This window comes from Equus caballus, chromosome 16, assembly GCF_041296265.1.
Source record: "Equus caballus isolate H_3958 breed thoroughbred chromosome 16, TB-T2T, whole genome shotgun sequence".
Lineage (NCBI taxonomy): Eukaryota > Metazoa > Chordata > Mammalia > Perissodactyla > Equidae > Equus > Equus caballus.
Window position 1 is genome coordinate 57487743 of NC_091699.1, and position 26148 is coordinate 57513890.

At 47.7% G+C, this 26148-nt stretch overlaps 1 protein-coding gene and 1 long non-coding RNA gene across 6 annotated transcripts in view; one reads left to right on the forward strand and one right to left on the reverse strand.

The window, feature by feature from the left end:
* Window positions 1-949: 949 nt before the first annotated feature.
* Window positions 950-18378, forward strand: CX3CR1 (C-X3-C motif chemokine receptor 1). 5 transcript variants are annotated; one of them, XM_070238923.1, is made up of 4 exons: window positions 2301-2383; window positions 3228-3585; window positions 3937-4102; window positions 15364-18378. In XM_070238923.1, the coding sequence occupies exons 3-4, from the start codon at window positions 4100-4102 to the stop codon at window positions 16441-16443; spliced, it is 1083 nt and encodes a 360-aa protein (XP_070095024.1). In that variant the 5' UTR covers window positions 2301-2383; window positions 3228-3585; window positions 3937-4099; the 3' UTR covers window positions 16444-18378. The 5 variants fall into 5 exon arrangements, with proteins under 5 accessions (XP_005600872.1, XP_023476479.1, XP_070095024.1 ...); XM_070238924.1 differs by having other exon boundaries at window positions 3228-3412; XM_070238925.1 differs by lacking the exon at window positions 3937-4102.
* Window positions 18379-22113: 3735 nt separating this feature from the next.
* LOC102149569 (uncharacterized) overlaps window positions 22114-26148 on the reverse strand; it is an 86893-nt gene continuing 82858 nt past the window's right edge. The window contains exon 4 of the long non-coding RNA XR_011427314.1: window positions 22114-22244. This is a non-coding gene — a long non-coding RNA (uncharacterized lncRNA). The remainder of the gene's footprint in view (window positions 22245-26148) is intronic.

The window sequence follows — 26148 nt, forward strand, 5'->3', positions numbered from 1 at the left end:
TCTGCTCCCCTTCATAAGGACTGACTCAGACAAAGGGTGGTCTAAGGAATGGGCGGCATGCAGAATGAGAGGACTGGGAGGGGTGAACAGGGGTCCGGGGAGGAGAAGGTCCCGAGGCAGAGCCAGAGACGCATTTACTGAGGCCTGTGGAGGTGGGGAGGGGGATAGCCACCAAGGCCCTCCAGCCTCGCTGACGAGAAGAGTGGCAAGAATGTAAAGCTCGGCTGCTCTGCTCATCCCTTGGCTCATTTCTCAGTGTGGCGTTTGCAGCCTGAGGGATGAGGTGATGTTTCTCTCAGGGCCAAAGAGCAGGCTTGCTCACCGCTTGCTATAAAATGCTGTGTTCCCCAAGCTCAGGGTTCCTCTCCAGTCAAGCAAACTCCTTCGTGTGCGGATGTCCACCTGGGCCCACCACTCACTCTGTGGGATTTGGGAGGGAGGGGAACTGACACATATATGCTGCTCGCTGGGCCATGGGTCATAAAGTCCTGTCTTCTGCCAGCATCTGTGGAACAGTAAAGGCTTACGTGTTAGCTTCAAAGGAGGTAAAATTGAATCCCACACTCACTAGCCAGGTGAGTTGGGAAGGGAAGAGCAGCTCCACTGCACTGGCCGGGTGATGGTCTGAGGAAGGGGTGGAATCATGTGAAGGCCGTGCTCACAAGCCCAGGGACTTGAACTGACAATGAGCAGAATCTTGGAGGGTTTAAGTCTGCAGTTTGGGTTTTAGAAAGAGCTCCCTGACTTCTGGATGGAGAATGGTCAGGGAGGTAAATGGGGAGAGGCATGGAGGACATGGATGGGCATCAGAGGTCATGTAAGCTCTGGCTGGAGACGGAGATGTGGGAATCAGATCACAGAGGTGGTCACTGACGTGGGGTGAATGAGATTTTCCAGGAAGAGTATGTGACCAGAAGAGAGGCAAAGTCTTGGCCAGATCCCAGAGAGAAGCAGGAGGCAGCAGGAGGGGCATCAAAGGTGGGACAGGGGGCTGAAGCATCTGGCCCCGCTGGGTGGACCCTGAGACAGGTGGCCGTGGGGTGAGGATGAGAAAGGGCCAGTATCAGAGAGTGGTTTGAGGGGCTGCAGCCTCCTGGCCAAGGACAGAGAAAGGTGGCCTAGCACTGAGGCCAGGGGCAGACAAGGAAAGGAAACTGGCCTTGGACTTCCTCAAACACCAGCAGGTCGCCAGCCCTGTGGCACTGCAGTTCCAGCCCACAGCTCTGTCCTGGCTGGGTGTGACAGGTACTGAGGAGGAGGCCAAGCAGGGAGCACACAGTACACCCTGCCCACAGGAGCCCACAGCGACCAGAGCTAAGGAAATGCAGGGGCACAGGCCACACGTGGGCAGAGAGGAGCCAGGAAAGGCCTTGGAGGACCCCCTGACCATTTAATAAATGTGTGCTGAGTGTCTACCAGAGCTGGACCCTGGCGAGGCCCTGGGATGGAGACGGACCAGAAGCAGCATTTGCCTTGAACAAGAGTCAGGCAGGTAAGGAAGCGATGGGAAGGCAATGAGGCCATCGTGGTTGAGATTCGCCTGGGCAAGGAGCAGGAGCATGGCCTGGAAAAGTCAGGGCCCAGGTGGACTCCCCATCCGCTGGAGCGGGGCCAGCAGTGACAGACAGTGCGGAAAGGAGCCTGGGCCGGTTTGTGGGTGAAGCCTGCGCTCATCAGAAATGTAACGGGCTTGACCGAAATGTTTAGGGAGCCACTAATGCCTTGAAGAGGGAAGTGAGAAAAAAATATTTATGAACTATCTACCAGGTGCCAGGCACTCACTAGGTGCTTTCTGTGCCAACATTTCTCAAACTCAATGTGCTTACCCATCTCCTAAGAAATTCATTAAAATGCAGAGTGGAATTCAGTGGGCTAGGGTGGGACCTGCAGTGCTGTGTTTCTAACGAGCTCCCAGCTGGGACCACTCTTTGAGAGAGAAGCTGTAGCTCATTTCATCTGCACCCCAATGCTGTCTGGTGAGTGTGATGGCCTCCCTTTTATGGGCAGGAAAACTACAGCTCGGTGGGCACACCTTAAAGAGAGCTGCGCTGTTCCCTGCCCTCCACCCGTGTGGGGGTAGATCACACAGCCCCCAAATCATTACTCCCTCCAACCCCCTTGGGGTCTCCCCCAGGCTTGGGTCTTCCAGGTTTGTGAATTCAGACCCTCCTGTCACCAGCTGGCCTCCAGCCTAGACCTCTGAGCTTGCTGGCAGCAGCATCTAAAGATAGTCTCCCTCACAGGAAACTAGATACTATTGGCTGACTCTGCAAATAAAGATGCCTTCAGAAGGAGTGAAAGGGAAATACTCTCTGGCAGAGTCTGCGTGGGACAGGGTGGCTGACTGGCACGTCCAGAGGTTCCCTTCCCAGGCCCAGCCCAGGTAGGAGCAGAGGACCCAGTCAGCACCTGTGGGCGTGCTGGGCGGGGCACTGTGGTCAGAAGTCAGGGTGGGCTAATGACCAGGGAGACCAATTTCCTAAGGATGCTGCAGCCTGTATGTCCAAGGGGCTGGAGTAGTGGCGGGCAGTGAGTGATTAGATCATTTATGACACACTCGACATGATGGAATATGACTGGAAGCATTAATAATTACATCTTAGGGACATGGAGAAATGCTCATAACTTATTAACTAAAAAGAGCATCATTTAAAATTGCATCTAGATGTTATGTGGAATTATTTTTAATGTTTTAAGGTGATAAATAGTATTTATCTTTTGTAAAGAGTCCTTATTCTTTCATAGACTTACACTTAACTATTTATGGGTGAAATGCTATGATGTCTGGGTTTATTTTTAAATAATCCGGTAGGCATGAAACGAGAAATACATGAAATATTGACCCTGAGTTGCTAATTGTTGAAGCTGGGTGATAGGTCCCTGGGGGTTCTCTCTGCTTTTATATATGCCTGAAAATTTTATAGTGAAAAGTTTTTTAAATAGCATCTACATTCTAAATATAAATATACCCTATATGAATATAAAAATATGCATGAATATTGGATGGAAAAAGCTAAAAGCTATCTGTAGTTGATGTTGGAAAGTTGGATTGTGGGTAGTTTTGGGGTTTTTTCCTTTTATTTCCATGCCTTTTTATGCCATCCACATTTTTTACAAAGAGCATCAATTGCATTTATAATGAAAACTATTTGAATTAATAAATTGCTGGCACAAATCCCAAGTTCCATTTTGATATGTGCTGTCATAATCGCTGTGACTTTACTCAGGTGAAGAAGGTGTGTGTTGTTGGAAAGCACAGTCTTCAGAGAGAAATTATGAGCGGACACATGGATGGCTGCAAGACAGCAGGGGACACATAGAGGCCCCACTGAGGACTGGCTGGGGCCGTCATTTCTCATGACTTGACTTGTATCTGGCCATCACGGCCTCGCAGAGTACTGTGGTCAGCTCCGTAAGTTCACAGCTGGGCCCAGAGAAAGGCCGGGGCATCGGAGGATTTCCCCTAACACCCTCCAAAATGTTCTTTTTCTTTTTTCAAATACCTGAGATGGAAAAGTTGTGGTAGAAAAGAACTTAAGGAAAAAAGATTGGACTGTGTGAGAAGCAGGCAAGAGAACTTTCCAGGTGGGCCAGCACTCCCGGGGTCTGTTCAGGGGACAGGTCATCCTGTGCCCAGGGGCACTTGGGAGGGGCTCAGGCTTTGTGAAATGAGGCAGATGGCATCTGGGCTACTGAGCCTTGGGGACCCCTGTGTGTGTTGGGGGGGAACAGGGTGGATTCACATCCTTCGCCTCCCTCTTGGCTTAGCTTTATTCTCACATGGGGACACACGACAGGAAATAGACTCAGCCCAACCCCTTTAGCTCTCAGGCTGTCCTGGCTGTCACCCATACCCTTAGGAAGGGAGGACCAGAGGATGTGTCAACCACATGCCAGCCATACCCCAGCCCTGCTGACAGCTGTCATTCTCCCCAGATGGGGCGGGGAAGATGGCTTGACTTTGGACTGAAGTCCTGGCTCTGCACGTGACCTTGCTATGAACCTCAAGCCCTGCTTTTAACATGGAAATTGACCATGAGTTGATAATCGCTGAACCTGGGTGACGGATACACGCTAAGTTTCTGTGAGGATTAAGGGCATGGTATGTACAGTTCCAAGCACACTGCTTAGCTCATATTTGTTGCTCGAGAAGCAACTTGTGTTGTCGTTATGGGAAACAGAGGCTCAGAAAGTTTGTGCTCCTGAAGATCATTGACTGCTTTCAGATGAGGTTGTGAGAGGCAGGAGAGGAAGGGGTATGCCACAGCTGACTCATCCAAGACCAACACCCATTCCCTTCCCCACCCCCCAGCCCCCACCCCTGAAGAGGCACCCCATTCCCAGCTTGGCTGGGCTGCAGAAGAACAGCAGTGTCAGAGACCCTGGCCTCAAAGAACCTCCTTGCCAGGATCTGAGACATTCAGCTGCCCCCTCCCCACCCCCGTGTCTGACCTGGACAGAGTCCTCAGCTGCCCCCATTTTAATCAGACTCAAGCTTTTTCCCCTTGAAGATGTTCAGAGGCAGCGGGTGAGCTAGACAGGGAGGGAAATTCCTGCGTTCCATAACAGGTCACGGCTGTGAGGCAGTGGCGCCAAGGTGGCACAGGCCAGGTCTTCGCTGACTTTTCAGAACTTGTTCTGATTCCCAGCAGCACAGGCCAGGATTACAAGGGCTCGTGCTCTTTTGCATCACTCACCCTGCCCAGGACAGCAAGGGCACGTTGAGGCTTCCAGCTGAACCCTGATCCTGCCTGCCCTCCTTGGGGGCTCAGAATGCCCTGGCTGCCACGAGGGCTGGAATTCTCGCAGCTCTCCAACCACCACATCTTTTTGGCCCAAGTGCAACTATTTTGGATTGTGAGTCTTGGTAGGGAAGAAACCCTATATCACATCTCCTTAAATCCCCTCCCAGGCCCTCTTTGTCCTTTTCCTTAAATCTATGTTCATCATGAAATATAACACAGTCAAAGAATAGTGTACAGGTTACCAACTTATTATAAATTGATCTCCCACCTAACCGCCATCCAAGCAGTAGGAGAGAACTGGGCCAACCTCCCCAGCCTCCCTCAGGTCCCTTCCTGACCAACCCCACCCCAGAAGTCACCCCAATCCTGACTTTTATGGTCGTTGCTTCCTTACTGGTCCTTATGGTTTTACCACCTAGATATGCACCCTAAATAAGATGGATTATCTTTGCCTGATTCTGACCTTCATGTACCTAATTCATACAGCACATCTGCTTTTTGGTCTGCATTTTAAAAATGCATCCATGTAGTAGGAGATGTAGGCGCACACACAAAATTGTGCACAGCAGCGTTGTTCACAGTGGCGCCAAACTGAGAGCCACGCTGGTGTGCAACAGTAGAATAGATAATAATCGTGAACACACACAGTGGAATCCTATACAGCAATGACAGCGAACAGACCCCAGCCACAGCAATAGCATGCATGAGAAGCTTCCAGAAATGCTGAGATGAATTTAGAGATAGATGCAAAATTGGTCCATATCCACATAGCAGTGACCAAATGAACCTCCACCAGACACAATTTCTACATCCATGAACAAGAGCTATTACACAACTATCAGTCTCCTACAACGTACACAGCTGTAAATTAACTGAAACAATGAAAGGGAGAGATGGGGGGTGCTAGATAGAAGACCCAGTAATTGTTTTTTGCCTATTTCAAAGTCTTTTTTAGTTTTTCCCCACAGTTCCTTAGTGGGGAATTGGAGGCCCCTTGCTTTACCACGCTTCCGCCTTCGCAGCCTCAGCTCTCTCTGCATCCTTACCTGAGCCCTGTGCTCACACTGAGCGGGACTTTCCTGAATGCTCTGGGAACATGTTGACCCCTTCTAACCCCAACATCCTCACTTCCTTCCTTTTCTAGTGTATTCCCTCGCACCTCCTCTGCCTGGCCTTGGCCCCAGAAGACGTCCCCATGCTCATTCCCTCAGTGCTTTTGACTTCAAACACTCCATTCCCACCTCCACCTTTGTCTATCTGGAAGACACTCCCAGCCTTTAAACTCAGCTTAAATGGCCCAACCTTTGGGTCTCTTATATTCTGTTACTAAACAATAATAAAAATTTACAGAGACTGTATCTTAAACATTTTTCCCTCATAGAATTTAGCACAATGTCTAGCGTTGGGGAAATATAATTAAAAACAAAAGCTCCTCCAACCCAGGAAAACCTCTCCACAAATAGAGAGAGGAAACACTATTATTATTAAATAAGCATTAAACAGAATGTGATGTGCATCGCTTGGCAATCCACGGGGAGATTGCAAAGACAGAAGAACTTCTCACCCTTTTATACAGCCAAGTAGATGCAATCCCTTACATACGTGTTCTCAAGGTGAACAATAACTCGTCCTCATGTGAGAGGCCTTGACAGTCACACACGGTCCATCCTGACTTTCCCGTGGTAACTGGCCGACTTCTCATCTGTCTATGATAGGAGGTGGTTTTGCAACTTGCAGTAAGGCGCCTGCCGGCGGCAGCTCCCTGCCCTCCCCAGGAGCTGGGAGATGGGGTGCTAGCTCTCAGTGTTTACATTTCAAAGAGATGGTTCCCAGGTCCTTGAGAAAGACATTCCTGGCTCATAAAGCTGAGGAAAGAACCCATCACATTTTCAAAAGCATATGTATCCACATCTCAAAGAGAGAGGGACCTGCTTACAATGACAAGTTTTCTAAAGCAGATGCTCTAAGAAAAAGGAGGCCAGGGAAATCTCTTTATTTTCAACAGGGAGAATTCAGCCTCTTATCTTTAATTTTTATTTGTCCTTACACTAGCATATGGTAAAGATACTTAATAGATATTGACTTGATTAATAATTAACGAACAAGTCCATCTTCTTCAATTATTAAAAAAAAAAAATCTTGAAGCATCTCTTTTCGAAATGTCACACTTCGCTTTGACAGAGAGAAATACTGCAGGGGACTTTGAAGTGGAAAGGAGAGGGAGGGGTGTCAGTTCCAGAACAGCTGCAGGTCCTGTAAAGCGGTGGCTCACGGAGCAGAGGGGCCTGAATGCCTCAGGAATGGTCATCACCTGTTGCTGGTTTTGGCTTGGGGTGTGCGTTTGCACCGTCCCCCCACCCCCATTTAAAATGCGGTGGGTGAGTAATGTGAAGTTGTTTTAGGCAGACTTGTTGCTGCAGGAATAGAAATCTACTCACTTACTTGTGCAGGGGATGGGGTGCAAGTTGTAAAAGGTGCTCTTATAGCTCCTTAGTGTGGAATTCAAAGCTCCTCCCTCTGCCCCTCTGCTGCCTTCTCAGCTTAGCTCTCTTGGCATCCTGAGGAGTGTCTGTTATAAAAATAACAGTCCTGTAAATGGGAAAACCATCAGGACCTGGTCAAACTCAGGGTCCCAACAGCAGCAGGTGTGAGCTTGGGGCCAGACTGAGGACCTTCCTGTCTAGTACAAGATGAAGCTCAAGACTTGTCAGGACTGGAAACCCCCTGATCCATCCAGCTCCCTGTCTCTAGTCGGAACCTCATCTGAGGGCTCACAGGCTGCAAGCCCAGAAGCTTTATGTTCCCTGGGCAGGTTGCTGAGCAGCCACTTCTGTGGACACTCGGTCACACGTTCACTGACCTGGGACTCATGTTGCTCCTTAAGATTGTTTCCTTTGGTTCAGCTCTTGCTGGAAAATTGAGCATGCCAGAGCTGGCCAGGCCCTTAGAGATGATCTGGTCCGATGCTTTCATGTCACACATCAAGACACTGAGGTAGGGCTGGAAGTGAGCTACCCAGGGTCTCCCAGCCGTCTGCGGAGTGTGGGCCCCTATGAAGTACCTGGCTCTGAAAAAATCACCATGTATTTGAAGATAGGAAATAAGCTGACCCTTCAGCCTTCAGCCCTTTCTTCTCCAGAGAAAAGGATCCCAATTTCTTCACCATCATTGGTGAGAGCTAGATTCTGGGGGTCTGGCAGTGACGACCACCTACTCATGGCTGGAGAGGCAAATAATATCCCCTCTCCATTTCCCGCCCACCGTTTCACCGCGAGTCAGCCTCCTGGGTTCTGAGTCTAGAAGGGAGAAACCCAGGAGGAGTGTTCAGGGTTTCATCGTGGATCACCTTCTTTCTAGGAGGGCTGCTCCACTATTCTTCAGTTCGAGTTCTGGAGAAGTGGCCTGTGATAGCCTGCAGATTTCCCCTCCAAGACGGAAAGCATTGAGCAGTGCAGGGAGCGTGGCTTTATGGAGAGACGCATCTGGGTTGAAATCCTGGCTCTCTCTCTTCCTTGTGATGCGGGCTCGACGAGCTGAGGAGTCGAAAGAAAGATTTCTTGGACTGTCAGGGTCTGGCAGTAGTGCTCTTTTATTCAGAGAATAGCATGGAGCAGCATGGGGACAGAACCCATGGGCGGGAAGAGCTACAAACATGGGTTGAGGGTAGGGCTAAATTTAAGGCATAGGTATGTGAGTTCTCGCTTTACAAGATAAAGGAAAGATTATGTAAAAAAAAGTCATTAAAATGGTATCAGTGCAGGTGGGGTCTGGTCTGGTTATTTGGTGGTCATATAACTTTTGGTAAGAATCAGATCGGATCAGGTCAGGACATCCTGTGCTTCCGGGAGGATGATATAGATCGGTATGTAGGGCAGGACGCCTTGGGCTTCTCTCCCTGGGGCAGCCCTGATCCTCATCACTTGGACGAGTCATCTCCATCTCTCCGGGCTGCTGTTGGTTACTTTGTTCAGTGGAGATAACCATTTCTCGTGTGAGCTTCTGGAGAGAATGAAATGGGATCTTGTGTATGGAGCATGACACTTAGTAGGCACCCGGGAATGGTAACCTCCTCTCTTTCTAAAGTGGGGTTTCTCTGAGGTTAACCTCAGATTCTGGAACGTCAGTAGCACAATGGCTTCCCTAGGGGAAGAGCTGGGGTCAGGACTTAAGCAATTGTGGAGTTTCATTTGGTGCAAAGGAAAACAATTAAACCCCACAATTTTCTTAGCGTTAGACTGAACCTCAAACCCAGTCTTCACTCAAGGCCCTAAAAAGCCATAAACAGAGACCCAGGAGGGTAAAAAAAGAAGAAGATGCAGTGCATCTAGAAAACAGTAAGCAGGACAGGAGGCCAAAAGACAGGGGGAAGCAATATGAAAACGACCTCAGAGAGAAGAAGGAAAAGGATCTGGGCCACCTAATGAGAAGGGAAGTCTAGAAAAGGGAAGCTGGTTGGAAGCAATGGGTAATGATGACCAAAAAAAGTTAAAAAATAAACGAGCTGGCCTGAGAAAAGGAAGTGGCCTGGAGGAAGTAGGAAAGGATCGGCAGGGGAGGCGAGCCACTAATTTTATCCAGCAGGTCATCCAAAATCCATTTCTACTGGGGTATGAAGCGCACGCGCACTCAAAGCTCTGCTTCTAGGTCCAGCTCAAACTCTCCCAGCTCAACACCATTTACTAACCTTGACTTAACAGGGATAGAGGGCGGGGAGGCCTGAGAACAGCCTGGGGGATTTCTGCTCTCGCTGGCTGCTGCCCTGAGCTGTGCAGTGCAGCCTCCGCCGCGGTGCCTTCTTGCAACTTCACCTTGCGTGCAGCCTTCCTCTTGCAACGTGTCTGTAGGAAACCTAGCCAAGCAAACACTGCAAAGGTTTAGCTCTTTGGATTCTTGCACTTGGTTTCTGGTGTCTTCAGGGCCAAGAAAGCCAGTGTCCAACCCAAGTGAAAGCCAATTAGACTCCTGGCAGGCCTTTGACCTCCCCTGAAGGCCACCCCTAAGGACTGGCCCTGCTCCCATCTGCTGCCAGGAGGCTCTATCTTCAAGCTCATCTCCCAATCCTGGGACATCTCAGAGGATCCAGAAATAAAAGGTCCACCCAGCTCAGGCCCACCCTTCCTAAAAAGATGCCTTGATGAAGCTGCCAAGCTCAGTGGAATAGATCAGTGAAGATGTCCTTCACCAATGTCAGATTTCTGATGTAGACAGTGCCCTCCCATGCTCTGGGGCTTGCAGCTAACGGGGCTGGGTTTGAACTGGCTCCCAGCCACGTAAAACCCTGGGTCACCTCTGAGTCACACATTTGAGGTGGCTTCTGGGCCTTGACATTCGCATGGAAGAGAGGGCTGAAACTGCTTGTGCACCAGCTGCCTCCTGATCAGATGCGTCCGACAGCCACTCGTTGACAGAGCGTGCTGAGATGGGCAGCTGTGTTCCTAGGTTGTCTTCTCGCGGTGGAGAGGTGGTGGGCCTGTGCTTGTCTCCGGGGCTCTGCACCATAAGGCTGATGCATCGCTTCTTTCGGCGTTTCATTCATTCATTCACTCATGCATTCATTCATTCAACAAGCTAGGCATCCTCTAAGCTCTCAGGTATCAAGGTCCCCTGGCCCATGACAGGAAGGACACCTGTTTCCCTGTAAGCTCCCCTGGGAACGGGGCAATTAAAAGGCTGCTGTCACCATTACTCCCATGGAACTCTTTGAATGAAGGTCTAGGATACAATGTTTATCCTTCTGCAAATCTTCCTGTGGCACTTGCTCTGTGCCAGGCCTTGCCCTCTGCTGAACACTGGCCTACAGAGCTGAAGAGGACACTGTTCTCTTAGGAACTCCCAGTCTGGGGCAAGGAGGATGGGGGAAGGGCCGTAAAGTAAGGTTGGAAAAAAGTGCTGAGGCTGGCCATCTCTATGCCCAAACTGCAGCCCTGCGACATGCCAGCTGTGTGGACTTGAGCAAGTTACTCACCCTCTCTGAGTGCATCTACTTGCCCATAAAGTAAAGATAATAATCCTTTTAGGTGTTGGCTACTGTTTATTGAACACGTACGACATGCTGATGGTTACTGTATTAGGCTACTTGCTAACTTATTTATTTTAATTTTTCATAACCCTTTAGATTTTTGTTTATTTTTATTTTTTAAATTCCAAGTCAATTGATTGAAATTTTTTCCAAGATAGGTAATACGCATATACATTGTAAAAAAATTCCACAGCTTTACAGTGATAAGCCTCCTCTCTCTCATCCTCTAGTCTCCAGTACCCCTTTCCAGCACATTGTTGTCGCCACTAGGAGTGTGTCCCTTCAGAGATACTCAAACCTTATGCAAACACTCACATACATACATCACTCCTTTCCACAAATGACAGCATACTATATGCACAGTACCTCACCTGGCTTTTTCCACTTATCAGTATATGTTAGAGATTGTTTTATAAAAGAACATATAGATCTGCCTAGTAGTGGAGTTTTTTTGTTTGTTGTTTTTTTTGGTAGTTTGGGGGTTTTTTGTGTTTTTTTTTTTTTTTTTTTTTTTGGTGAGGAAGATTGGCCCTGAGCTAACATCTGTTACCAATCTTCGTCTTTTTGCTTGAGGAAGATTGTCACTGAGTTAAGATCTGTGCCAGTCTTCCTCTATTTTGTATGTGGGATGCCACCACAGCATGGCTTGACCAGCAGTGTGTAGGTCCTCACCCAGGATCCAAACTGGTGAATGCCAGCCCCCAAAGCAGAGGGCACAAACTTAACCACTATGCCACTGGGCTGGCACCTGTTTGTTTGTTTTTTAAACACGGTCTTAGTATTCTGTTATTCAGAGTGACCATAGTTTAATTTGATCTGCCCCTAATGATGGACCATGAGTTGGTTCCCTTCATGTACATTTCAGTCTGGCTGCAGTGGCTGTCAGTGTACATGTTTCCTTGAGCATGTGTGTGAGTACATCTCTAGGATAAATTCCCAGTAAGAGATTTACATTTTATTTCATTCTTATGCTCTCAACAAACCTATGAGGTTGTTTTAGAGAGGGAAACTGAGATGGTTGCGTTTATGGCTTTTACCACCTGTTCTGGGTTCTGCTTTCTTTGGTATTCACCGAGTCCTTATGTCTTCTCCCCTCCAGGGTTTGGCTTTGTCTGCGTCATCTTGGGGAAGGGAGAGGGGAAGGGGCACGAGTGTGGATGCGGCCTCAGCCCCACTCCCCCCACTTCTAGCTGTATGATGAGCCAGCTGCTAAACCTTGCTGTGACCCTGCTGAGCGTAGTGTGTGCAAACGGACATGTGAATGGCACGGGGAGTAAGTTCTCTGGAGTGACTGTGCAGTTCCTCAGACTCACGTAGGAGCTCATTGAAAGCTGTGCCCCTCCCGTTCCTTCCTCTGTACAAGGTGCAGAATTGCTCATGGCAGGGATCACAATATGCTGCGTGAGCATCCACTGCATGCATAGCACTCTGCAAGAGCTCAGGCAGAACAGTGGGAGACAAGGACGGTTCTGGGGTCTTGGCTGAGGACTCTGAGCCACTAGGGAGCCAGGAAGAGACCGCTGAGTGTTAATGAACCCTCACCTGAGCGAACCCTCAGGATGGCAGGTAGTGGTCCCAAGCTAGACAGATGTTCCCTGACCAGCCATTTTGCTCTCAATAAGCAATGAGACCAACAGTCAGGCAAAATGATCCCTCTGATCGCGTCCCTGAAGTTGCCTCTCATCTGCAGAGGACAGATTGACACACTCCCTGCAGCTACCTTCATCAAAGTCTTTGCCCATGTGCACTGTTCCCTGTTGAGATGAGAAGCCCCTTCATGGCCCAGACTGTGCCTGACTGATCTCCCCATGTGCTCCCTGCCATGCCGAGCCCAGTGCCTGCGGGGACTTCAGATGGTCTGCTGAATGGATGTTGACCCTCCAACCAGGACCACTCCTGGCTTATTTGGCCTCTTGGTGCAAATTAGAGAAGGTGTCCCTGTGCTTGTAGCAGCCCTGAGCCAGGGCACCCAGCAAGCAATGGGTGGATTTGGGACCTCCTTGACACTCAGCCAGGCAGTCAGTTGTTTTTTTCTAACTATCCCTGCCTTCTCCACGCTCTTGTCCCAGCCTACCCCTTCCTCTTATCACAAACATCCCTGAGCCATTCGGGGGCGGTGAATTAGACACAGGACTTTCCTTTCAGAATTACAATGAGCCTGACATCTTAGTAAAAGCTCCGTAAATGTTGGCTTACTCCCTCTCCCTCCCCAAAAAAAATCTGAAAAGAAAACATTTTTTATTTCAGGGAAAAAAAAATAAAGCAAACTTTACACAATGGCTAGGGTGGGAGCAAAACGTGAACGTCCACAGGCAGCCTGGATGATCCCACAGGTCCAAAGTGCTTCTGCTCCCTCACCTTGTGCATTTATTAAGTGCTTGCTGTGTGCAACACACTGTGCCAGGTGCTTCCCTCAGAACAGTGCTGTGGGCAGGCATGAGAATGAATCCCAGCCTTGTAGATGAGAAATGTCAGGCTCTGAGGTTCCAAGGTCGCCCAAGGTCACTCGGTCAGAGCGGGCAGATGTGGGATTCAGTCTCAGGAGAGCCCAAGTCACACATCCCTCACCCTTCCCGCCCACCTCCCTGCCCTCCCTGTCAGTGACCCCGGGATCCTTCCCTGAAGACTTTAGGAGGTCCCTGTGTGCAAGGCACAGTGCCAAGAGTGGAAATCTAACTCACCCGTAGCTTTGGCAAAACCGACCTGATCCCAAAGCACAATGTTCCTGGGCTGCAGGACTGAGCACAGGTGCGAAGAGATGCAGAATGACTTTTATCGGCCTTGGGCTCCTCTTGAGGTCAGCTTTGCCAGCTCTTTTCACTGGAGGGCAGACGGGAGAGGGTAGCTAGCCCCAGGCCCCTAACTCATAAGCACCAAGGGCCTGACTATTTATACTCCTCCATGGCTGCATGTCTGTAAGACGTGCCTCTGCAAGAAGCCACTGGCCCCAAGTAGCAAACCCCCTGTGTCCCTATCTCTCAGTTTGAGCCACTTGAAACTGACATATGTGTGGTTCAAAAATGGTTGCTTATCAGCCATTTTATGTGGTTCCACTTAAACATCATTAAGGTCACAGCCAGACGTCCTCTCTGAGAAAAGGGCATTGCAGCCTAAAGCAAACAACACATAGACTTTCCCTCGGGTTCAGAGCTCCATCCCAGCCCGAGACGGCCCAGGTCAGAAAGCCTTGGCCAGCTTCATCCTGGAAGAGTCTGGGTAAGATGCTGACATGGGCCAGGACGCAAAGCAGAGGCTGAGAAGGGAGGAGCAAAGCCCCGGCTGGGTGGGCTCTCACTTTGGCAGACACCATCTTGGTAAAACCAACAAGGAAAGGATGCAGCGGGGTGTGGACACTCCCTTGGTTAAAGAAGCAAGAGTTCGCTTTTAGTTGCATGGGGAGGGAGGCAGTGACAGCTAGGAGGTGTGTTCTGAATACACCTGGGGTTTCTAAGGGGCCTGTCTGTGGTGTCACAAGGAAGAGGAGCAGGCCCCAGAGGACCAGAGCGAAAGTGCTGCCCTTGCAGCCTCTGGAGTGAATGAGGAGTGAGTCCTGGCTGGGAGAAGTTGAGGGGAATGAGATAAGTTTTCCTTCCCAACCTGTGCAGAAATGTTTTATCTTTCAGTTTTTGTTAAGAGAGAAACGGGAAATAAGAAAAGTGGGGAAGTCAGGGTCGAAGTGAAGCACGGGTGGTAATTATCGGGTTAACTAGCCCCCGGGGGGCAGCCCAGCAGGCTAACTGAACACAGTCCTCCATCAGGGACCCATCAGCCCTTCCTGACTGCAAAGGCCCGGGTGATGGCCACACCTTCTCTTCACTTGGAGTTATCGGATGACCAGCCGCTGCAGTTTGCTTAGAACTGAGGAGTTTCTGACATGTGAAACTTCGGTGCTAAAATCACAAAAGTCCTGGGCAAACCAAGATGAGGTAGTCACCCTTGACTGTGTGACTCTATGTCTCACCCCTTAAGGAAGAGAAGGACTTGTTGGTTGCAAGAGGAAGAGGAAAAGAAATGGCTCTCGAAAACAAAGATGAGGGCTTCTGGGCACAGGTCTGCTCAGGGCTCTGGAGAGTGGCTGAGACCTCTCTCTTCAGCCTCGGCTTCGTACAGGAGAAATCAGGGTCCAGAGGGTAGAGGAGGTGGGAATAAAAGGAGGCGCTGGACTGGAGGTGTGAATTACAGCTGCACCTCTCTGCTAAGCCACTGCCTCGCCTCCCCACCAGTAGTCCTCTCCGCTGCTGTCCACGTGCTGGTCAAGCCAGCTACCTTTCAGAGAAACTTTTGAAAAGCAAAGAAAAAACGATGTCTCAAGCTTCAAAAGGCCTAGATTCAAGTGCTCGCTGAGCCATTTACTGTGTGGCTTTGGGCAAGTTACTGAACCTCTCAGAGACTTGGTTTCCTCTTCTGTCAAAGGAGTCTGTTCCAGCCTCACTCAGACACTGTTGTGGGGATTAAACAAGATGGCATGTGTGACACTGGGAAATGTATTGGTCAGACACCCAACCAGTATGTGTTTCTCGCCTATGCCTGGGGCCAGACAGAATTCTAACTTTGTTTCTCGAGAACTAATGCTGTTACTTATTTTCCTTTCTGATCCAGGCCCTCACCATGCCCACCCACTTCCCTGAGCCGATCTCGGACGATTTTCAGTACGATGAGTCTGCAGAAGCCTGTAACATGGAGGACATCGTGGTCTTTGGGACTGCCTTCCTGTCCGTGGTCTACTCCCTTGTCTTTGTGTTCGGCCTGGTGGGAAATTTGCTGGTGATCTTTTCCCTCAGCAACAGCCGGAAGCGCAAGAGCATCACCGACATTTACCTCCTGAACCTGGCCTTGTCCGATCTGCTTTTTGTAGCCACTTTGCCCTTCTGGACTCACTATCTGAGAAGTGAACAAGGCTTTCACAATGCCGTGTGCAAACTCACCACTGCCTTCTTCTTCATCGGGTTTTTTGGAGGCATCTTCTTCATCACCATCATCAGCATCGATAGGTACCTGGCCATTGTCCTGGCCGCCAACTCCATGAACAACCGGACTGTGACGCACGGCGTCACCATCAGCCTGGGCGTCTGGGCAGCAGCCATCTTGGTGGCAGCACCCCAGTTCATGTTCACAAAACAAAAAGAAAATGAATGCCTTGGTGACTACCCCGAGGTCCTGCAGGACATCTGGCCCGTGCTCCGCAATGTAGAAGCAAATGCTCTTGGCTTCCTGCTCCCGCTGCTCATTTTGATCTACTGTTACTTCAGAATCATGCGGACGCTGTTCTCCTGCAAGAACCGCAAGAAAGCTAAAGCTATTAAACTGATCCTTCTGGTGGTCATCGTATTTTTCCTCTTCTGGACACCCTACAACATCATGATTTTCTTAGAGACGCTCAATCTCTACGACTTCTTTCCGGATTGTGACATGAAAAGGGATCTGAAATTGGCCATCGGTGTGACCGAGACAATAGCATTTATCCACTGTTGCCTCAATCCCATTATCTATGCCTTTGCTGGAGAGAAGTTCAGAAGATACCTTTCCCACCTGTACAGGAAATGCCTGGCTGTCCTGTGCTGTTATTCTGTCGACACCGGTTTCTCCCCGCCTGAGTCACAAACAGGCAGGCGGGAAAGCATTCTGAGCAGCAATTTTACCCACTACACCAGTGATGGAGAGGTGTCCCTCCATGTCTGAAGGGATCCCCAAAGCCTCCTCCCTACAGAGAGCCTGGAGTTTCTGAATCTGACACAGAAGAATGAGGACAGATTTTTTTCGTTTCTTACAAGCAAGAAATGATGGACCCAATGCCTAAAAAAACAACCCTAAGATGTTTTTGAGAATTGTGCTCAAAATTTGAATGATAAAGGGTGGGAATATTTCTTATTGCAAATGTCAAGACTCTTTTGTTTACAAATGACGAAAATTCAACTCAGACTAGCTTAGCTAAAAAGGAAGTGGTGAGTATTGTTCACACAGCAGCATGGACGGGGGTGGCTGAGCCCTCAGAGTGTGTGGAAACCAGGGCTTGAATCTAGCTAGAATTTCCTCTCTCTGACTCTCAAATATCCCGGGGTGACAGAGCTCCCAGATTCTCGTAATGCAGCTTTGTTATCAGAGAGGGACTGAGACCCATTCCTCTAGGGTCTCAAGGTCAAAATTCCTGGGGAAGGGCTCTGATTAGCCAAGTTTGTATCAGATGCCCATCCCTGGACCAGGTGGTGGTATCCATAGGCAAGGGATAGATAAGATGGCAGCTTCCATTCCAAACTCATGGTTAGAGGTGCAAGAAGATGTATTTCCAAGAAGCTGGAGGGGTGGGTGCTGCCCACCAACTTCACCATGTGTCTGGCTCAGCCTCGCCTTGATCATACCAGCCAGCACTTACTGCCAGCCTCCTCTTCCTTAAACTCCCTTCTATCGTGTCCCCAAACCTACAAAGGTTTCCCAGTGCCTGCTGCATCAAATTCAAACTTAAATGCCTGACCTCTGAGACCCTCCATCATGTGGTCCCACCAACAGGTTCCCCATCGTCTCCCATTCCCAAAGGACTGCACCTACCCTGTCAGCCAGGTCTCTCCCATCTGACCTCATGCGTCTCCACCTGCTTCCAGACCCAGAGGGAGAAATAGAAAGAACCCTGGCCCAAACTAAGAAGGGATGATTTCTAATCTCAACTCTATCACTTACCCACTGGTTGGCTTAGGGCCAACTGAGCTTGTTTCCTCATCTGTAGAATGGAGATAATACTTCTTTTTCAGCTAGAGAGCATCCTTTCCAGCATGAAGAACCAGCCACCAACTTTTGCAGGTCCCAACCCTCTTGTCTGGTTCCCAGACTTCAGCTTTCCCCCTACCTGGCACTTAAGCAGTAGTGTTGACAGAGCTTGGAGGAGACTGCAGGCTCTGCTGTGTAATGTAGCCCAGACACAGAGGAGGCTGGTCCCTACCGTGGCACTCAGTGGACACTCCTGGATGTAAGATTGATAGCCTTCCCTGACCCAACCCTCCCAGACTGCCTTGAACGTTCCCTCCCAATCACCTCATGGCAAGCCCCCATCCATCGGGAGAGAACCCCCAATGTTCATGCAACAGTCGATGTGGAGAGCCAGGGTCACAAGAGCAGCTTTCTGTTTTCAGTAAACATTTGAGATGTTCTAAAACTTCAGAGCTTGAAGAACAATTGTAACAATGCTAAAGAAAGTGTCATCTATAACCTAACCATACAACATTTCAATTTTCCCATCCAGACCTTGCTCATCCCCTCACGTGTTTAGAGTTGTACTCATAATGTACAATTGTATAATCTGCCACAAATGGCTCTCTGTTTCCATAGGGTTTTGCAAGGAGCATTTCAGAAGACTTTGCCAGGCTGTGTATTCATTGAAGGCATCTGACTCCTTGCTCTATTTCTGATGCCTCCTTGGCAGTCAGCATGTTTGTTTAACCAATGAGAGAATGAATCATGTTTCATCAAGATCACGTACTGTAATTTGCTCACCATTACTCTGTTGATAAATGTTTCACTTGTTTGCAATATATAGCAAATACCTATTTTAAAGCACTTTTGTCTGTGTAATTTCCTCTCTCCTCTTCAATTATTTCCTTTGGGTAATAAAGACATCTGACCTGAGTCTTTAAGGGTAAGGTGTTCTCTAGGCAAAGGAGGGGAAGCTACTGTAGACTGGTGGATGGTGGATATAAAGGAGACGTGTGAGAGCCTGGGGCTCTTGAGCTCTTAGGAGAAATGTGTGTGAATATTGAAAGGCATTGGGAGCAGAGTGGGTGGCGGGAACCTTCTGGAGCATTGGCTCAAACAACCAGTGGAGGGGGCGTTCTCCTCAAGGTGTTCACAAGATTGCTCCCTTATTACTTGATCTTCATTCCAGCTGTTCAATCATGAAATTTTAAATTGAATTTTAACCTATTTCTGGCCTCCCAAGAAGAGAGAAAAAAATCTTTTGGCTTGAGAAACAAAAGTAGAGGAGCAGACACTTTCCTTTCTAGAAAAAAATTAAATTTGTATCATAAGAAACACTCATTCATTCATTTTTCTGAATAAGACAGAATAGGGGGAGAGTAAGGAAGTTCATTAAAAAACGCTAAATAGCAATGATGTGGTGTCTGAATAAAGGCGGCCAGGTTTGAAAAGGACAGTTGGCCTAGAGCACAATCGGATCACATCCATTACTGCTTCTGAGGTCTGCACATCCCAAAAGCAGAGGGAAATGACGGACTCCAGAGGCAGAGAGAGTTTGTTCCACGCCTAAGTCCCAACATATCGAGTCTGTGATCTTCCTCGAGTTACTTAACATCTCTGAGGCTCAGTTTCCTCATCTGGAAAATAAGAATAAAAGTAGTGCCTGCTTCCTAGGATTATGAGGATTTTGTAAGATTACCTCCACAAAGTTCACAGCACAGCCTGGCAAAGCAAGCTCAAAGAAGTGGTGGTGACTAATTTGATTCTTTTTCTTCCTATTATTACTGTATTGAAACTTTCCCATACTATCTCAACCTTGTTGTCTTCTTATTTTTCTTAGTTCTTCAATCACAGAATTGTGGGCAGTCATAGATAATTGGGTCCAAACTTACATTTTGCAGGTAAGGACAAGGAGGCTCAGAGAGGGTCAGAGGCTGGCCCAAGATCACACAGTGAATTAATGAAAGGGGTAGATGCCTTGACTCTCAGTCTGCTGATTCCTTCTTCATCTTGATAAAAATACAGAGCAATCCTATGGTGACTGCAGTTAACAATACTGTATTATATATTTGAAAGTTGTTAGAGTAGATTTTAAAAGTTCTCATCACACACACACAAAATTGTAACTATGTGAGGTGATAGATGTAACTAACCATATTGTGGTGATCATTTTGCAAAATATACAGAGTATATAAAATCACTACTGTCATATACCTTAAACTCATACATTGTCATATGTCAATTAAATCCCCATAAAGCTGGGGGGGGAAATGCAGACCAATCCTGCCTCTAAGAGCAGAGAACACAGGCAGGCAAAAGAAAATTCCCATAAAAAAGGTCTGCAGATGGATGACTTGGGCACTTAGGGGAGGTCTGCCCTCCACAAGGCAGAATTTAACGGAATTGATCCACTCACAGTGACAGGTGCCGCCTAGGCGGTGCAGCCTTTGGTGATAGCTGTTCTGCGACATCAGTATCTCTAACAAAAAATGGTCAACAGAGATTCATCAGCAAAGGATACCGGGATTCCCAGAGGCAAATGCTTTCAGCAGCCTACAGCAGGATCTGGGCGGACGGAGCCTTAGATGAGAGGGGGCTGCTGTCAAGGGATGGCCACATCCTAGGGCTGCCCCAGCGGGTGGGGGAAATGCCAAGTCACTTCCAAATAATCCTACTCACTTTAGGCTTATTCTATGCTCATTAAATGACCATTTGTGGGAGAAGTCAGCTTCCCAGGGACCTTGCCACCAAGAAGGATAGGGTTACTGGGTAGAGCTATCATCCCCTAAACCCCACTGTATCTGGAGTGTGTAAAGGGTCTGGTGGGCCTTCCATCATCTCTCTCTCAGAGGCTATCCCTGAACTCCCAGGAAGGGACTTCATCTCTGGTCTCACAAAGCTGACAACTACACCCGGGAATGTGACAAACCAACTCTGAGAAGTCCGCCTTGGGTGCCACCTGGCCCCTAGATGGTATCCCATTAGTGCCCTCAAAATTGGGGCAGTCTCTCCTAACTCAGAAGCTAATTTTCTTCTCCACCCACATTATACTCCCCTGGCCCATGGGGACCACTTCGGTTTAGCATGACTTGTAATAATGTTTGCTTAACTTGCTGAGTTGACAATCACATTTTGGGTTACCCAAGAGTAGTATTATCTGAGAGCAAGTGAGAGAATAGGTCTTAGCAAATTTAGAAATATCCAGTTTTTCTTCAAGACACCCTGCATCCATGGGAGGGCCAAGTTCTTTTCTCAAGGATGTGTGGCATCATGTTTCCAACTCTGTTGTTAAGGCACGCTGTTAGGCAACAGCAAATGTCCCTTCACAGACACACCCTAGAGAGCACTAGAAACCACAAAACATGCTCAGCAGGAAAATTACTCTTTCACTCCATATTTCCTCATTTATTTATGTGGAAACAAAATAAAATTTTAATTTTAATTTCTTTGAATACTAGGTAAGACTGTTCAGTTTTCAATGGGTTTGTTTATATTCTTTATATCTTTTCTGATTATAAAAGAGATGCACAGTCATAGAAAATGCGAAAAAATAAAGAAATGTGTAAAAATTTAAAATTACACCATATTCCACCTCCCAGAGATGACAGTGGTTTAACAGAGTTTTCTACCGTGTCTTTTTCCGCAGATACATATTTTTTTAAAACATATTTGTGGTCATAACACACATACAGTTTTATGTTTTATTTTTTCATTTAATATAGCATAAATATTTTCTCATGTCTTAAATTCAAACAGGATTTTTAATGGCTGCACAGGAGTCCATATAGACTTTTTGAGCCAAGCACCTACTGATGGACATGGATGCAACTCCCAGTTTTTCACTATTATGTACGACACTGTGCTGAATGTAACTCTGTGCGTATCTTTGATCGTCTAAGAGGAATTATTGGGTCAATGGATTTAAGTGTCTGTGTGTCTCTTGCTAGCTACTGCAATATTGCTTTTCAGAAAGACGATGCTGTGGTGCTGACCCTCCAGGAACCGCAATCCCGGACTTTAGCACACCCCCACCTTCCCAGGCTTTCTAGTCGGGATATTGTGGACTTTTGTTATTTTATAAAACACCAGCTACTGACTTCAAGGGGCAGAGAGGGAAAAAAAGACTGCTGTTCTCCAGAAGAGGTGGTAAGTCTGCTCTTCAGCAGGGAGCAAAGAAAGAGGGATAAGAGGATTTTAAAAAGTGACCAATAACATCACAAAAGAAGTATTTTAAGGAAAAAGAGATGACGTAGCACTCGGTTAAGGGAGCAGAGGAGAAGCCATCAGAGCCCCACAAAATCTGCAAGGGGTGGGGGTTAGGGGAGTTATTGTTTCCTGGGTTTAGTGTCTCAGTTTTGCAAAATGAAAAGAATTCAGGAGCTGGACGGTGATGGTTATATAATAATATGAAGGTACTTAATACCCATGAACTGTACACTTAAAAATGGTTAAGATGGTCAATTTTATGTTATGTATGTTTTACCATATTTTAAAAATGGGAGAAAAAAACCAAGAAACTCGAGGAAGAGAAGAAGGGGATGACACTTGCTCTGGAGAGGGAGGGGCGTCTTAGAGGGAGAAGAGCTGGAGCTGAACGGGGCTCCCGTTAGGTCCTGTGCAATCTGAGTGTTTAAAAAGCTCACGTCTATGAAAAATATACAGTCTGCAAAAGGAAACAAAGAGAGAATTTATTTGAGATTTAGCACAGTTTGTTGCAGGAAGGTCGACTTTCAATGCATCCACCATCATTTTGGACACACTTAGATATAGCCGTTTCAGTGTAATGTAGATCTCATTACCTGCAAAAAAAAAAAAAAGGAAGAAAAACCAAACATAACCAGCTTTATTTAAATCTCTAGTAAATTCTCTCTGGGTTACATTTCACACATTGTTTATATCTTATATGGAAGCGAATTTATTAGAAATCCAAACCACAGCGACTCATGGACACCCTGTATCTTGGATTTTTGTTGGCAGAGATGATGCTCCAATCAGCCAGGGACTCCAATAGTACCAATTCTAAGGACTCCTTGGCATATCCATGTAGCCCTGTTTGGGGGCAAGAGGATGCCCATCTGCCAAGCCGGGAAGACTAATACCAAAAGGCACATTTACACTTCCATCGGTAATGGCTAACTGCCCATTTCAAAACACATTTCACTGAGAAATAGAAGGAACCAGAAAAGAATTGCCACAGGCTCCCACCACGACATCTTCCCACCTACCTGCAGCTGTGTCCAAGCACTCTGCCTTCCCTCCTGATAAGACGGAAGAATTGTCCCTGCTCTTACCTAAAGCCAGCCCTCCCCTTGTGCACTAGATCACATCCCCCGCCATCTTCCCAACAAATGTCTTCCTGCCTTTGCTCCCTCTCTCCTGCACAATCCATCTCCCCTGTCTGCTGGATAATTCTCAGTTTACAGACAGCAGCCAGAGTACTTCCCATTCTTAGAACCCTCCTCTTGACCCCATATCTCCTCCAGTTCTTGTCCCATGTCTCTACTGCATGTAGAGACACTCAGAAGAGTTGTCTCCAGTTCCTTGGCCCCCATTCTCTCTTGAAGTTTCTTCTCATCACTTGCACACACACCTTCTTGTCAAAGTCACCCTGTGACTAAATCCGATTGTCCCTAATCAGGCGCACCTTACTTGGCTCATCAGCAGAATTTAACAAAGTTAATCACTTCCTCCTCCACTTGGCGCTGGAGATATCACTCTCTCTCTCAGTTCTGCAGCCACCTCACTGGCTGCTCTTCGACAGTCTCCTCCACTTGTTCCCTTCCGCCTTCCCTGACCTCGAAATATCAAGGGCCCCAAAGCAAGGTCCCCATGTCTGTTCTCCTCTCTAGTTACACTCACCCGCCTGGAGAGCTCAGCCAGTCACAAAGGTGCAAACACCATCCCTCTACACTGGCAATGTCCAAAGCTTTTCTTCCAGCCCAGACTTCTCTAAAGTCTAGATGTGTATACTCGGTTCCCAGACAGTTTCCCTTGGATGTACAACAAGCATCTCCCGGCTCTCATCGCAGAACCTTGCAGTCTTCACTGTCTCAGTAAACGACAACTCCATTCTTCCAGCTGCTCTGGCCAAAAATCTTGCGGTCATCCTGGATGCCCCTCTTTCCCCAACATTCCATTTCCAACACACCAGCACGTCCCAGCCAGCACTTTTTTCAACACAGGTCCTGCGCCACATCGCTTCTCACCACTTCCACCACTGTCCACCGATCCACTGCATCACCATCTCTCCCCTAGACGACTCCTCACTCCTCTGTCTGCTTCCCCTCTGCTGTCCATTCACTGCACCACTCCAGGGGGTCCTCTTAATACTCCAGTCTGATCATGTCACTTCTGTACTTGAAACCACCCAGTCGTTCCCATTTCCCTTAGAATGAACCCAAACTCTCTACCAGGATCTACAAGGCCCTTCATGATTCAGCCCTTGCCTCCTTTCCCAGTCTCATATCCCAAGACTTTCCTCCCACACCCTGTTTAGCCACACAGTCCTCTTAGTGGTTCCTGAAACAGGCTGAGCTCTTCCCTACCACAGGCCATTGGAACTTGCTCCTTCTTTTGCCCAGGATCCCCTTTTACAAGATCTGTGTATGGCTCACCCCCTAGCTTCACTCAGCCTTTGTTTCAGTGTCACCTCCACAGATAGGCCTTCACAAATCACCCCATCTAAAATACGGACCCCACACCACCCTCACTCCCTATCACTATTCCTGGCTTTATTTGATTTCTTATCCTTTATCTCTACCTGATGTTATATTATATATTTGTCTGTTTCTTTTTTATCTTCCATTTTGGCATTTAAGGACCAGACCCACAGGGCTCAAATGGTGCCTGACAAACATTTACTGAGTGAATAATTCATATTTTTGTGTGAATTGCCTCTTGGCATCTTTTGCACATACATTGGTATGTTTGACATTTTAAAATTGATTTTTAAGAGCTGATTATAGAGGAAATATAATGGCCTTTTGTCTGTCATATGTGTTATAAATATTTTTTCCTACTGTCATTTATTTACTATTTTTCTGTTTCAGAAGGCAAAACTCACAGTGGTTTGTCTTTTAAAATGATGCTACCTTGTAATAAATGCAGATTCCTCCCCGATTCTGTTAAGGCTATTTTCAGTCTCAGTCTGTGGCATTACTGAGCATTTTCATTGTTTCCTACATATTTATTAGCATTTTAATGAAATATTGGAAGGAGCTGCCCAGAGGCTGCTAGCCACATGCGATTTAAACCTGAAAGTCAAGAAAATGACTCTTAGCTACAACGCATTTATCACAGTTGTTAATGTAAACTGTTCAGAGGCGGCAGGAATGACATTGCGTTAATCCGTCATTGCTCAAAGCTCAGGCAGATACCCACGGGCTGGGGAGAAAATAGGCAGTCGACACTGACGGCAGTTCTCTGGAGTGTTTAGCACACAATTTGGCTACTTCCTAAAGGCATCCAGGTATTTTACCTGAAGAGGCATGAACTAGTAAGACAGTATCTGAAGCTTATGGAAGGAAGGTTTCTGAAAACGCTCAGTATAGGCACGGTGCAGCTGCAGCAATGAGGAACTGAGACTATGTCTGAATTCTCATGTACCCTTACTGGCAAAAGAGAATTGAAAACAGAGGGGCCAGCCCGGTGGTGCAGCGGTTAAGTTCGCACGTTCTGCTTCTCGGCGGCCTGGGGTTCGCCGGTTTGGATCCCAGGTGTGGACATGGCACCGCTTGGCACACCATGCTGTGGTAGGTGTCCCACATAGAAAGTAGAGGAAGATGGGCACGGATGTTATCTCAGGGCCAGTCTTCCTCAGCAAAATGAGGAGGATTGGCGGTGGTTAGCTCAGGGCTGATCCTCCTCAAAAAAATAAATAAATAAATAAATGTGACATCAGAGCAACCTTAGGAGACATAAGGAGCCCAGGTTATCAACCCTGGGCATTCGGGGAGCTCTATTCCACCAGCCCTTTCGTCACCTTTGGCCACTCCCGGGCTAAGGGAACACCTGCTCCACAGACTCCCCCCTTCTTCCAAGTATTCTATATATGCCAGCCACTGGGCCCAGCACCTCTGACTTCACGGAGTCTTCAGGGAAACCAGCAGAACCCCAAGGCCATCATGCTGCTGTCTTGTCGATGAGGATGTGAGGTGGCCTTAATTCCAGTGTCTAGAAAACTGTCCAAGGGCCCCTCAGTTCTCTTCCCTCTTCAAGAGTGGAATGGGGTGAGGATGTGTAACTTGAGACCTCACATACACAGGTATCCTGAGTAACCTATGGTGATATCCCAGAGCACCTTCTGCAGATGCAGATTTGGACCCACCATGGAATTTAAGCAGGACCTAAAGTTTTATATGCATTTTTGTGAACACAGTTTTGCTTACCAGTGTATGAAGGGCAGAGAATGGAGGGATGCAAGAAGTGTGATTATGCTCTATAGTTAACACGAGTGGGCCGTTGGAAAGATGTAACTTCTGTGTTCAGTGACATGTGCTGGGTAAATTCAGCAGCTGCTATTCATAAGGTGCAAAATATTAATAAAGTACTATAGGTTTACCAAGGTGAAGTTAATGCAGCAACAAAAATAGTGATTAACCAATCAAAGAATGGGCAAAGTGGGGCACCAGCCCCGCGGCCAAGTGGTTAAAGTTCCATACCCTCCACTTCAGTGGCCTGGGTCCCCGGGTTTGGATCCCAGGC